This window comes from Bradysia coprophila, assembly GCF_014529535.1.
Source record: "Bradysia coprophila strain Holo2 chromosome X unlocalized genomic scaffold, BU_Bcop_v1 contig_39, whole genome shotgun sequence".
NCBI lineage: Eukaryota > Metazoa > Arthropoda > Insecta > Diptera > Sciaridae > Bradysia > Bradysia coprophila.
The window spans coordinates 3656960-3672610 of NW_023503329.1; the positions used below are offsets into that span (position 1 = coordinate 3656960).

At 32.8% G+C, this 15651-nt stretch overlaps 1 protein-coding gene across 1 annotated transcript in view; it reads left to right on the forward strand.

The window, feature by feature from the left end:
* The window catches only part of LOC119069857 (protein timeless homolog), a 241190-nt gene that overhangs the window by 34232 nt on the left and 191307 nt on the right, over positions 1-15651 (forward strand). The window contains exon 11 of the mRNA XM_037174032.1: positions 5261-5361. Coding sequence (XP_037029927.1) covers positions 5261-5361 — 101 coding nt within the window. The remainder of the gene's footprint in view (positions 1-5260; positions 5362-15651) is intronic.

The following is a 15651-nucleotide window of genomic DNA, read 5'->3' on the forward strand; positions in this document are numbered from 1 at the left end:
TTTATTCATAGTCGTATTATAAATATAAAATGCAAGAATTTGTGGACATTCTTTTTTAAGTACATTTAATTGCACAAAATTTATCATCTAAATAAATGGGATAGTTTCGCAGTATCAAGTTAACTTGGTTTCCATAACTAAAACTATATTTATTAAAGGGAGCTTCAGTGCTTGACACGTTAGTGTATATTCAATTTTATTTATTATAAAGCTTAGTAAAGCGTCGCAAGTGTTGTGCACACATTATTATTGGACAGTCAGCCGTACTGTTTTATTTAATTAAATGGATGGCTTAGTCAAATATTGTGAAACGTATTACAAATTCATATTTGTTCAACGCAGCGTTGTCGCAATGCAATTGTTGTCTATTAAATTTAAATAAAAACAAAATTATGGCAGAATTTTCATGGAATTTTTACCATGATAATATGAATTTTTGTTACGTTCTAGGTCCGGTCTGATATCATTTTAGGATTCTAAAGTCATGCGAAATTTTAAACAAGGTAATTAGACCGTGTATTACACCTAGTAATACAAAAAAAAATCGTTGACAAACTTAAAACAGAAGCTTGTCGTATGACATGACAAGATTGAACAAATTAAAACAAAGTCAGAATATTTTTTTCTTTCAGACAAAGACAAAGAGTTGAAATAAGACCGTCAAAACATAGTTTAGCAAAGCACAAATCCGACATTTTGTACTAAAAACTTTAGAACCACTTTCAATTCACATCACAGTGAATTAAACCAATGAAAGTATACTCTAATACTCTATAGGAATGGTCTAACGTCAAAATTTGTATGGAGCGAAGGAAATAGCGATTTCATACAAACAAACTTACCTTTCAATGAAAATCATTGAAAGGTGAGTTTTTTTATATGAAATCGCTATTTCCTCCAGTTTGTATGGACAGGCCATACCTGGTTTCATTGAATAAAATCACACTGAACGTTTCTGTTTATATACTCTTCAAAAATAAGCGCTTCAAACAGCAGATTAAAAAAATCTCAGTCTCTGTATCACTCTAAAAATGCTAATTTCGTCATGTACAACATAATTGTATTTTTCAAAATTATCATCAGCTACAAAGATATTTAAATATTTATGCTGCAATTGACGTGCACAAACCACCGTTTTGCGATTGTGCGTGGAATTGATGTCACACTTTTATTTTCTGGTTTTAAATCACTTGTACAAAAACGGTCGAAAACGCTTCATTTATAAAGTATGTCACGCGTGACGACTGTATGCATCTCTTTTTATTAACCTTTCAACCATATCTTGCATCTCTTATGCATGAATTTGATTTGATGAACAGGCAATAGGAGAAAAACGCTGATCGAAAGCTTTCTTACTTTGTACAAGGTTGATACTTTAACCGCAGAGAAATAGTAACCGAGTGACGCTGATGCTCAGCTTCTGACAGAACGCAGTCATTCGACATGTGCGTATTTTCTGCAGTGTTCAGTATCATCAACACTTAGCTGAATTATTTTATCTTTTTTGATATGATTCAATGACTTTTACACGGACAAAGATTTATTTTTGAAATCTAATAAAGGCCTCGAAGGAATTGCGGCTGCAGTGTTGGGAAGGAAATTAATTACACATGAAATAAGAGAACGTTGAAAACGAAATCTAAAATTGTATAAATTTTGTTTATTTAGTGCTAAAATGTTGCGACTTCGTCGCTCATTTCCGGCCCACTATAAACAAAACGTTGTTCCTAACTTATGCTAAAGGACTTTTTTGAGCGAATTCGATTCCAGAACTCGCCTCCGGCTCGTGCTGGAAATGTCTCATTCGCTAAAACAGACCTTTATCATGTGTCAGGAAAAATACTATCGAGAAATTTCGTTTGACAGCCTGTTTATATCTTCCCGATACAATTTTTAAAACAGAAACTAGTTACACAAACTACTACCTCTTCGTATATTTTTATAGTATGTTTTTATCACTTTTAATTTGTATAAATTTAATTTTGAATTACGAATAACTTTCAAAGTACACTTAAAATGAAAACATGTGTACACACCCTATATAAACCAATTTACATTATATATATAAAATATAGAGACCATTCTACCTCTCACTGTCATTGCATTTCGTCCTTGCCATGTTCGTGCTGCGACGAGAGGCGGTGGTGTACAAAAACCTTATTCATTTTATAGAATTTTATTAATAATATGTTTATTTTGCATATTTTCTGCTTTATCAGGACGACAATATTATTTTAGGTACTTCATTTTTGCGTTATAAAATAAACTGAATATTCACAACCGTAAACAATTCGTCGTTCATTTTTAATTTTCCAGTTTTGGTATTATTATAACTTAACTTTGCATAACATAAAAATTAAATGTTTTTGTAGCAAATATTTGCTACTAAAAAAATGTAGTTTTCGTGTGGATTTTTTGAAATGAATTTGGCTACTTTGAATATACACTGTTTTGTTGGTTCATTAAAAAAAAGTAGCAGATGACATCTACATTTTTGGATAAATTAAGAAGTAGGCACGCGAAACATTTGATAGCTACATAAATTGACATCATTGTCATTCAAGTTGTGTACGTACAACGAATGTTTATAGCTGAATTATTTGATTTGCTTGTGTCAAAAGCTCCGCAATAAACTTTGTCTAAGTTCAATATGGTCAAACTTATAGGCTTTATCGACAGCTCGACCATTGTCTTTGTATGATCGCAAACGCTGTGAAAGATAGAGATTAACCTTCTATAACTGTTTTAACTATCGTGTATTCATACATTGTTTATAGATTTTGTACTTCTTTAGTTTTACTGTACTGGAGATCATCATTTTTTTTTACGTCGTTGTCTAGCAGTCTAGCAACTGCCGGAAAATATTGGTTCTTATCGTTATGTTCTCTCATTGTAGAGCTTTATTGACGTTGAACAACAGATCAAAATGATTAGAAATTTGGTTCTTCTTTTTCTAAGATTTCTAAGATCCCCAGGAAGATCCCTTAAAAAATCTCACTTAGCCATCCCCCTCCGTTTCTTTATCCATTTTTTTCTCTTCAATTTGTGATACTTTCAATCAGTTACAGACGTCTGTTATCAATAAAAACGACAAAAATAAACGACAATTTGTGTCTAATATGTTCAAAAGGAATGAAGTAAAAGATTTGGATAAGTTTTAGACGTAATAGTACAGTCCGACGATTTTGAAATTGAATAATATGAATATGAATATGCGCGTGGTAATGATAGAACTATTAAAGGCATATTTATTTTTATAGGTGGATCAGCTGAAACGAAATACTAGTACAGTCTATGACAGGATAAGTTTTAGAAATATCTAAATTTTGAAGGGGTAATCAATTTCTTTATGGGCGTACTATTTGGTTTAAGAAGGTTAAAGGTTTCCTTCTGTTGAAAGAAACGCTTTACTTGCTAACACACTCAATCTCTGCGAGTGTGCCTGTATATGAAAATACTATTGTTATTGTAAAAGCTATGTCTAGTAATCTGACATACAAATTTAAAAAAAAAATAACCTAACCATGGACTATGTTAGTTATAAAGTCGCATATTTTATAGATGTTAAGGCTTTTCTGTTGAATTTCAATGAACTGTTGCCGACTTAATAAAATCGAAATTAATTCAAATAAATGTGACGAACAGGAATAACTTTTTGATCAAATGCTAAGACCACAAATGACAGTATATCTGAAAACAAAAATTATGGCGCAATCCTATGCTAAAATGCTAAGATTCAACAGTAAAAGGAATGGATAAAAGTTTCTTATTTTTACTTTGAAAGATTAATAGTTTTGTAGAGAGTTGAGTGTCTCTTTTCGATAAAAGTTCATATAAACCATACTTCATTCACTACTTAAATGGCACACACACATACTTCGATTTAAACAAAACTTGTGTTTGCGGTAATTTATTTGCTTTTCTACTAACGTATTTACTTAAACTTAAATGAAAGACATTTAAGTGAAGGGTACAAATTATTTTATACTTTCTATTTGCACTTTCTTGCATGGATGAGGATTCAGCATTTTGTTTTTTTTTATAAAAATCTTTCTTTTATCCGAGCGAAGCATATAAATAATGTGCTGTGTGCAGCTCTGAGAAAAAAAAAAGTTTTCGCATATATACAAAAGGAACTGCGGAATGTTAAAAAGAATTGGCTCTTCACACTTTTCTAGCGGCGATGGGAAAACTCTTTTTAATTGCATGATCTAAGTAATGAGTGTTATACAACGTCAATAACAAACGTCACATTAACGCCACAAGAGACTGTTCAGCGATTTGATTTATTTAAAAGTTAAAACATCTCTCTCTCTCTCTCTCTCTCTCTCTCTCAGTACTTTCGGAATTCCCAGGTGAACTTTGACCATTGTTTCACACAAAATTGTCGTGACTATGTTATCAAAACATAGAATTAAGAAATTGTTGAGAATTAACTTGTGCCATCTAAAGCAAACTCAACATACCTAGGGGAGCCGCAACTAAAGTAGATCTAGTGTATAGACAAATGCAATGGAATAATGAAATTTTCGCAGAGATCAAAAGTCAAAATTCAAAATTTAAATTAAATTTAGCAAAACTAAGACCAAAATGTGAAATCACGGCAGAGTAAAATAAACCAGGCAGGAGGGGTTCATTTTCGAAACGTCAAATAAGTGACCTAATACAATGAATGAAAATGAACTCAAATGAACACTGACTTAAATTAAATAACTTTATCCGCAAAAAATAAGGCTACTAGATAATGCAGGTCCCTAGTCAAATCAAGAGCTCCTGCCTGGTTTACTTTATGAAATGATATGCCTGGTTTGCCGTGGTGAAATTATATTTGGATAAATTATACATCTAGATGTAAATTGTAGTTTATCTTTCCTGGAACAATAGTGTTTAAATTGCTATTGTTGCAGGAACCATTCGCTACCTACTAAAACACTCGACTAATTTTGATTCTCAAGGATTTTATTACGAAATGCATCTAGAATTATAAGTAGTGTACCTCGAACAACTCAATTCCTTGAAAATCACGATGTCCAGAAAATTTACGATGGAATGTACACCAATTTCATATAAGGACTCGTACATAGTCTCAACATCAATAATAAACGAGTCACATAATAATGGAATACCACAGATTCATTGACCAATTATCCAATTTAATAGCATTTCAACGAACATTGAACAAAATTAATTGTGTCAAGTAGCGACACCCTCATTTTATAGTAAATTCCCGATAACGATTCTTCTCTATACTTCTAAACAGGGAAATATGGCCGGAAAATGATTGTTTTGGTGCTGCATCTGCAGCCCCCGAGGACGAATTTATGCTGCTTCATGACATTTTCACCACAAATTTGGGACCAGGTAAGTTACATTCATATCCCATGTACTAATTCTAATGTTCATTGAACAATACAATCACTTCTTAACCGAGTGGAAAGAATGAGAGCAGTTGTTGTTATTGCTGTTGGTTTATTTTCTTTTCTCTGAATTTATGTCCCGTACAAAATATAATATCAATGTAAAGAAAAGCGTTATCACACACCTGGATACATTACTGTGGTAATAACGAAAAACATATCCAGCTACAGTTTTTTGTAGCACTCAAAAAGCAACATTGGCGAGAGCAGAAACATCTATTTTCCGCTCCCTTGTTTAGTGGCGATAGTGGAGCTATTTGGTTCATTCTTGCACTCCTTTTTTTCTTTTATTTCGGGGTAAAATATGTGAAAATAAATGCGAAAAAACAAGCAAACATAAAACCAAATGTTAGCACAACACTCTTATCTGCGAGGAATGCATAGTGGGTATATAAAGTGTAGTATTTATGTAAGGCTTACCAATAAAGTTACGGTGTATGTGTATAATGCATGGGATAGATAGATGCACACTAGTGTGATCGCATAAGTTTTCGTGAATAGTTAATGTGCAAGCTGAACAATCTTTTATGGGGAAGACGGAAAATGTTTGCTTAAAGCTCTCTATCGTTCTTTTTTCTTCTGTTGATCCATTAAATATTTATTGAATTTAACGGTTTCGTAACGCTCAACAGCATAGAAAAATGTCAAACGTAGAAACATGAAGATTTGAATTATTTTCGACTTTTCCATGACTTTCGTATCGTATGCGAGGAATTTTCGAATGAAATGAATAAATAGGGACAGCGGACAGATAGGAACTGCAGCAAGATTTATATACCTTGACGCTGAGTCGTTTTTGTAGTTTTCTTCCGCTTCTTCCGATGCAGCCACTGCAGTTAAGTGATGGATTTACAGAAAGTAAAACTGTTGGTATCAGGTGCACAGCATAGTCTTATGCTACCGGGAAAACAATTGAGAATACAGAATCTGTATTACAGAGTCATGTGACAAAAATGTTTTGGCTAATTTTGCGTGACATATGTACTTAGTGAACAAATTTAGTGATAGTTTGATTCTAATCGTAAACAATGTTTACTTCTTCGAATTCACTTAAATTATTTTGGCAAAGACCAACAATTCGTCAAACGAATTCAATAGACAGATATTTCTGAGTGCCTGACTATAAAAGAATTATTGATTTTTCGGAATATTTGACGGCCTAACATTTGAATGGAATAAGGGAGAATTCGCTTACCTCCATTTCTATATATTGACACACATTTTAATGTGATTTCAAGCAGTAATCAAATATATTCTAAAATTACATTCTTGCGACGATAACCATGTATAATATGGCATAGATATTGGCATACTGAATTTTTATCACAAAAGCATTATTCAAATTCACAAACATGGCAATGTCAGACAAATAAAAAATAAAAAAACATTTTCTCAGAAAAGTAGAAAAAGGAAGAAAGAAACGAAGTTACTGGAACAACTTTCTGATTCCTTTTAATTTTTTACGAATTGTTCAGCACAACTCTTTGGAAATGTTGTTCGATGTCAGTTTTATGTATGGTTTTTTGTGTGCTTCGATTTATGCACAGTTACCAATGTTGTCGAACACAACACTCAAAAATATTTTTTTTTTTAAACAAAATTATGTTCCAACTCTGAGTAGACAGTCGTTTTATTGTTGTGTTCCGTACATCAATTTCATGGAACCAACAAAAATCAATTTATATTTTCCAGTCTACACCATTTTTTGTGCTTCTCAATTTGATTCTCTAGTGCACACCAAAATGCTTTGCAGTTCAAAATTTAATTTCTTAATATTTTCGTAGGGTATCTAAATATTGAATCAGTGTTGAAGAATTCATACACGGAAAAAAAAAGAAATATTCAATACCAATTTAATGTAAAAAATTGGTATCGAATATGTAAATATGTGTGGCGAATATATTAGATAAACATTTGTAGCAAATAATTAACTATATTCGTTACAAATATATAAATATTTGTCCGAAATATATTTAATTATTTGCCACAAATATTTTTTTAATAATTCGTCATAAATAATTAAATATATTTGTAACAAATATTTACATATTTGCTACAAATATTTACATATTTGTAACGAATATATTTTGAAATAATTTGTCACAAATAATTAAATATAATTGTGACAAGCAAATTACCTGAAATTTTGTGACAAATATAAATATATTTGTCACAACTATAAATATATTTCTAGCAAACAATTCTTTCCAAATCTTTTTTTTTCGTGTAGAAGAGTAGAGTGCTAAACGCCCTATACATATATCTAGATGATGATGAATAGCACCCATATTCAAGGTAGACGTTGGTAACAAGAATCTGAATAGACAAAGAAAATTGTTCAATTTCAAGGTCATGCTGTGAATCATCCTTCATCACTAGGTGTACTATACATACGCATGCGAGAATTGCCTTTCTTTGCACTGTCATGTAAATACTAATAATCGCATAATGTACCTTCCTAAAACAAACAATTATTGTTAAATGGCTGGTATGTTTGAGATTTTTAAGATTTAATAAAAGGAATCGAAAGAGAGGAGTAAATTTATTACGCAAATAACAAGAAATTCGATTTATATTTAACCAGACCAGAAATTTCAAAAATATTCAGTCTATGTAAATATACGGAGAAATTCTAATGAAATTCGAACGCATTCGCCTGTAACCAATATACTAACACTTTCTTCGTCGAATTTCCATTTAATGCTAAACAAATCCATCGAAAAGACTCCTAGCCTTGTATTACTGTTGTGAGGGTTATGGGGTTAATCATAAAATATGTAACATTAACTCCTAGGAGTGTCCAACCTAAAGTAAGAGACGATACTTATAGATTTAGAAAATTTCGTCTAAAGACATCGATTTTAGATCGACAGATACCTGTTTAAGAAAACGTTTCGTTTTATTGAGCGAAAAAAAGACTCCTCACAATAATGACGCAGCCAGTAAAAAATCGATCTTTTCTTTCAAAAAATAAAATTACAATAAATAAAAGTCATCTATCTTATTCTTCCCCAATGTACCCAAAATGCAAGCTGCGTTTCCACGTTGTATTGCGATCGATAACAGGCGAAAAGTGTCTACAGTGAGCAACGACACTTCTTCGAATGCATCGCTCCAATTACAATATAAAAATCTATTTGTCCAAAAATAGTCATGTGGTACGAATTGACCTAGAACGCTGATTTTTTTTTGTATACTTTTATTCGATTCAATGTACACAATTAGATAATTGTGCTTTGAGCTTCGATGGAAACATACTACGGGAAATTTCACATTTTATAAGGATGTTCGCATCATTGAACACACTTTTCACAAATGCTGACTCGTTTATCACAGGTACTCTGTTACGCAGCGTTTACGGATGCAAAGAAGCGACAGGAAAAGAAAAAGGAGGGCCGTGTTATGATAAAGTCGATGATTATTTCATGTTTATCCGCTGAATGTCAAATGATATTTTTAAATTTATTTCATATTCATCAGTCTATTAAACAATAAAAAATAAATATTTAATTCCACTCTGACAGTCATATTAAATTTAAACGAAATTTAATTTGAATTCGAGTAGTATAACCGGTTGATTGGTTCTTTATCGTTGACAGACTGACAGAGTCACTTATAACAGGAAATCTTACAAACAATTAAAACCTCTAATTACACATCCAATACAGTTTGTAAAAGTAGAAACAAAAAAGCTTTAAAAAAGAACGCCTCTAAAACTTATACCATCTTCAACTTTCAGTCCCCTCCTTCGGAAGCGGCTAGCCATTTACTCGCTGTTACGAAAGATAGCACTTTAAGCCAATCTAATCCCAATAATATCCCTAATCCTAATGTAAACATTGCCTAAATGCTTTGTTCTAAGGTTCAATACAGCCGGACAGGTGCATGTAAAATGTCTGTCAATTCGAGAGTAACTCTGATGAGCGTTGGCATCGTCACGACAATTCGTTTTCTTCAGCCCAAACTCTGCTCACTACGTTTCTACTATTCTAACGGCTCTGATCATCCTCCAGTTGAAAACCTTTTCAAAAGCACCGGAGCTCAAGACCGCTATGTCATCGACATATCTTATTGCTAAGAAACTCGAATCGTTAAGCTTACCGAGCAGAGCTTCGGCTGTCATATTCTATAAAATCGATGGAAGAACAGCAACTTGGAGTGAGCTACTATAGCCGGTAAACCTGTTACAAGTACTCAATAGACTTTTCAAATTCTTTTTCTTGTGTATCTGTCTTTCCAATGTTCGTACGCTTCTTTTTCATGTTGCATTTTTCTCTTTAGATGTCTGTCTACTTTTCCGCCACAAATAAATTGAAAACATTTCACCGCAAATTTTCTATTTTCAATGAAAATGACATCTAATTTCCAGATACTTTCAATTTTTCAGATTTTTTTTTTCAAATTTATTGAATATTTTTTATGGAATGGCATTGCATGTGGTGTCATTGTGCTTGGTATATATTAAATGACTTGTATAATTTACAGAGCGCGTATTAATATAGAAAGGGGCTATTCAGATATTACGTCACACTCAAGGGGAGGTGTGTGAAAAAAATTTACGAAGTCGGACGAACGGGTAGTATACGTTGAGAATTTCTGGTAGAGTGTCAAGTAAGAATCGCAAGCCGAATGCTTCACGGTGTGGAAACTTTGCCTGCGTTACATGCGTGAAGCTCCCTTTTTCCTTCCCTATCTATGTCAAATTTTTAATTTTTGGTCTTCGTTGGTCTTTAGGACTTCGTTGGCGCTCTAATTCTGATTCTTGTGCAATACTGTAACCTCAAATTTAACAGGGTCTTCTAAGCTTGACATACAATATTGTGAGTTAATTTTATATTATTCGGTGTGACAAGGGGAAGTCAAAAATTCATTGATGACAAAAAAAATTGTAAAGGCCGCCATCAGTAAACAGTATTTATGTTCCTGTTCCTGCAGTAGTAATCCTCGCCAAATTTGAACGTAGACATGGTTATGAATGAGCCCCGGATTTCGAAATGTTACACGTCCTGCGTTGGGGATGGAGTTTAATTAAAATGAATGTAACAAAAGGACATATTTTTATATCGCCAAGGGATTATTAACTAATGAAATTTTATATCGTTATCGGCAGGTGTTTACGAATTTTATATTTTTATTCATAAAATATGTCTGGCTCGAATCAATTAATTAATAAACAAATAAAATAAATAAATTATTTAATCGACTGCAGAGGGTATACTTGATGCTTTTATTTCGATAATAATTTATATGTCGAGTGATCAACGTGACCTGACCATGCCACACGCACCCCAAATTTTAGGTTGGGTAGTGATTTTAGTATTAAAAAAAAAAAAGAGAAATTGTTTATCGCACTACTGCGAGAATGGTCATTTCTCATCAAATGATCGAGTAATGAGGGACAAAAAGTTTAAAAGTTTGCGAAAAAGTTTCACGGCGAGCAACGGAACCTGTTACCATTTAACACAATAATTGAACTGTAACAAAGAACTGGTTTTTCAACTTAAACTTCAATCAAAAAATTGTGCACATCACTCATTCCGATGAGTAGAAGTTTCTCACTTGTCGGAGGATTTTACCACGGTCATTTCTAAAATATACTTGCTCATAATAATATGAATGTTTAACGAAACGCGCACTAAATAATGAAAATCAAATATACTTCTAGCAGACATATTAAAACAAAGATAAAACTTTAATTGCAACATTTCTCGTGTATGCGATGGTCTTCTCATTATATCGAAGCCAAATCGTCCTCAACCAATACGGTCAAAAACCGGGTCAGATTTCTAGAACGCTGGACTAGCACATTCGCCCTCCCAATAATCAAGAGTAACCGTATGTATATTGTAAGTTGTACGTTGTATATAACGTTGTACGAATGAGTGAAGCCTGTGCAAAACCGCAATAATACCACATGTGCTATACTTCTCCATTCGCTAGTTTCACCACAATTCGTTTCTACGTGCAATGTTTCATCCAGTTGAGTTTTATTTGAATAAGTAAAATGGTTTATTCTCAAATGTGTCCTAACGGTTCGTCTTGGCAGAAATATATTTGTTTTAGCTTCAAAATAATAGAAATTTTTAACTTTTGACTTGAGAGAGTAAATAAACGAAATGTTCATATGCATATAGAGGTTACGCAGATCGTAGGGGCAGAGTATAATCGTAAAAATGTCGGTACGTTTTGCTGTAATTTTTTTTAAACATTAGTTTAGCAGAAATTCAGAAATTTTGTACTGAAATGAAGTTAAAACTACCGACATATTGGGTCAAGTTCGGATTACTTTATGAAGAGGAAAGGGCATTCAGGTCCCAATGGTCTTGAATATTTACGGTTGTCTCGCCCTTTGCAAAGTATTTATACATTCGAATGACTATAATTTTCGCAGTGAAAAAATCGGTCAAGCTAATTGGTCTGTATAACCTGCTGATACGTGATCATGAACCAACCAAACAAACCAACAATCAGTTGAATGATATTGAAAGTTGCACATTCATGCAGTGATAACACTTTTTTTTATAAATATTCCAATTAGAGCTTTTTTGTTGTTTCATTCAATATCTTTCTGAAATTCAATTTTCTTTAATTTCAAACAAAAACCTCGTATTCTTGTGGAAACAATTGCCATTGAATAATAAACTTAACTTCGTTTTCATTTCACTTTTTTTTTTATTTTCATTTTATTTTCATTTTTATTGTGTGTTTACGTAGACCGTATTGCGAAAGCACTGTGGAATCTCGCTAAACTTTAACCGAATATGATATCGCATCGCAAGTTTTGCAGTTTTGCTTCCACACTGTGTCTTATGGCATTTTATATCAATAAAAAGAACTGGGGTATGCTCTTAAGCCAATAAAAACTAATGAGATAAAATCCATGATACCGTTCATATACGACGAGAAGTTGTTTGTTTCGATATTAAAAGGATATTAAACTGCATTACTCGAATGGAAAATAAACAACAACAACAAAAAACCTAATGTTACCCCAATTAACATTTATTTTATGGCCATTGTTAAGTAGCCCCTCAATGGAACGAGTTAACGTTTTTGTGCTAATTGTTATTTTGGGAATCTGTATACAGACTGACTTAATACTAAACCAAGCGCATTGAGACAATCTTATGACTATGAAAATCATTTTCATTTGTAATTTTAAATTAAATTCTGTTTTACGGATGCATCAATCGTATGTTTAATTGAAATTTAATAGTGTATATTCAACCGAAATTTCTGGTAATTTTCGGTTGAATTTCGAATTTAAAAACGAACCGAGCTATCAATTTATGTATTTTACCCGTATTATCTGCTATAATTAATGCAGAATATGGTTTGGCTCTGTTCATACGGTTCATAAGGTTTTTAAGGCACACAGGAAAATTGCAGGTTTAATCCCGAGTCCTTTTTTACTTTCATTGAATCTGTGGAATCCGTGTGCCACATTAAACAATCCCGATGGAATTTCAGTGGATTTTTTTTGAACTGATTTGTGGGACAAATTTTGGCGGTGTGAGTCCCCCTCTTAATTTTGGAAAATGACTTTGCTAAAAGATTCAAAAATTTGTTAAATTTAGTGACGTTTCCGCATGAATTTGCTTCAGCTGTTTTTCAGCTGATCTACACAAAAAATCGGAAGTGTTAATCCGTCTTTATAAGGTTTTGCCACTACTACGTGCGTCCGTGTAGCAGCTTCAATTGAAACAAGGATAAAACGTTTTGATTGTATGTGTGGATCAGCTGAAAAACAGCTGAAGAAAATTTATGCTGAAATTTCACTGCTTCTGTAAATTTTTAACGATTTAGTTAATCAATTTTCCAATAATAGGCCCTGAATCTGAATCTGAAACTGAATCTAGTCCGGCTAGAAACGACAAAATTATCACAAGTTATTGAGTTACAACAAAGGTGGAATTTATCAAATGGCTTTCCTTCCATATTGCAACAAAATCTTCAGATTAATGGAAAAATGGTTTTTCATCTAACACAAGATTTTCTCTGTGTATAATTCGTACAAAAAGTATTTTCGAAGTGGGGATATGAAAAAATTATAATAAAAAAATGATGTAAACCGAAACGGTCATTATCGTGGTAATATGGTACAATATTATGTTATTACAAAACCACCTCAGCGCACACACACGTGTTTTTCTTTGCGTTTTAATATATCATAGCGGATTTAGAGATTATATTAAATTGTGCACATAAAATACATCCACCCATTTCATGCCTTGATGCACCTGAGTGTGGGAATTATTTAGCTCTTTTTCGCTGTTTTTTTGTTGTTGTAACTAAATAAGTATTCAAGTGGTAGCCTATTCACCTTAAGTTTGAATATTCCTCGGAAAATTCAGACTACCAGGAATTATTCAGATAATTTAATCTCCTAACTTTACAGTTTTGTGAACCGGAGTGCCATTGTATAACAGATTTTATTATCCATAGTGGTAACATGAATATCACCACATCTAATACACATGCACACACCATCCATAGCCATTCCGAGACCATTCGTACAAGGAACTATACAAAACTCCTTTTTATTGTTGCATAAAAATAAGGTTGTAAACGCGATCCTCTTATAGCATGGTTTTCATTTTTAAATTAAACCCAGAAGCACTGTGCACGTGTGCAAAAAAGGACCCCATTCAATTCGAAAATGTTATTGGTCGGAAAATATAGGTTCTCGCATTCCATATGCTTTACACCCCAATATTCATATACTGTGGTGGAAAACAATGCTTGTTAAATTTTTCAGAAGAACACATGAATTTCAAATAGTTTCTTACGCTTTCGCATACATAAACATTAAGCTTTTTTTTGTGTATACATTCGCAATATTCGGGGTGTGATGCTAACTTATATATACAGGGGAAAAAGAAAACAGCAAAATAACAACGAACCGTATACGGTAAAAAAAAATCAAGAAAAGCGATTGAGTTAACGAAAAATACGCCATCAAAATGTTTTTCTAAACGTTGGAAAAATAGAGATTTCTGTGTTATTCTAGCGCGTTGCAACGTCAGCAAAAATGTTTACACAAAAAAGCGCCATACTCTCTTTCTGGGTGGTTTTGTGCGGGTTTCGAAATGGACGAACAATTGGTTAAATCGGCACTATGTGTACGGTGTATGATTTTCAAACGATAATGTTATTGAAATATACATTTTTTTTGTTTAAATTGCTTCCCATTGTTTCGAATAATATGAACTTTTTGGATCGTTAAATGTTCGTATCAGTTTTTTTTTTCATATTTATCACCCCATTAGTTTAATAGTCGGAAAACGATAATGGCATTTAAAGGTTTAGTATAGTTGCTGTAAATTTTACAGCTGTGCTGGTTTTCGGTACTGGTTCCAGCAATATAGTTGGGACTTGTTAATGTCGGTAAATTATAAAAACCTGGCTATACCTGTTTTTACTGATGCAATTGTGTTGTACACAGAGAAAAATATTGGATATTGGACTTTACCTTTGGACGAACGATATTTTGTTGAAATTTATTTGTTGACCGCTTTTTGTCTGACCAGTCAATAATATGATTAATATAACTTAGAACACTAACAACCCCAGCCTTGACGAACACTATCCATTAGCGATTTTCAGTAAAATGTTGAATTTAGTCGTTGATTCAGTCGTAGTTAGTAATCGATTTTTGTATGATTCTATTACATTTCAAGGACTATACATAAACTAATGTCAGCGCTCAGGGCCTATTTTTAGAAACTTTTTTGGATTTCCAAAAATTTCCAAAAACTGCGAATGTTCAAAAATCAGATTTTTCCACCATTTCGAACGGTTTTGTCAACTGCTGAATCAGCCTTGCGTTTTAACTGACTCTCGATTATTTCTTGACACTATCAGGTTTCAAATGAAGACGAGCATGATTAATTTGAAAGATGAGAGCGTCAATAATCAAACATAAATCATTGAGAGCCGGCTAAAACATAAGGTTGAGCTCCGGAGTTGCCAAATCAGTTCGAAATTATGGAAAAATTGGGTTTTTGTACGTTCGCAGTTTTTGGAAATTTTTTGCAAAATAGGCTCTGACAGCGCTCAATTTTTTTGTCAACCAACTTCACTCCTATGACATTTCATGGATATTTTAACAGAGTGACGTTTTTCACCGAAAATAGAGTCAATAGAAGAATAAATATTATGCACGTATGACAAAGCGGTCAAGGCTTGCCGAGACGGCTTGTCATACGTGCATATTCTTTTTTATCGCATAAGC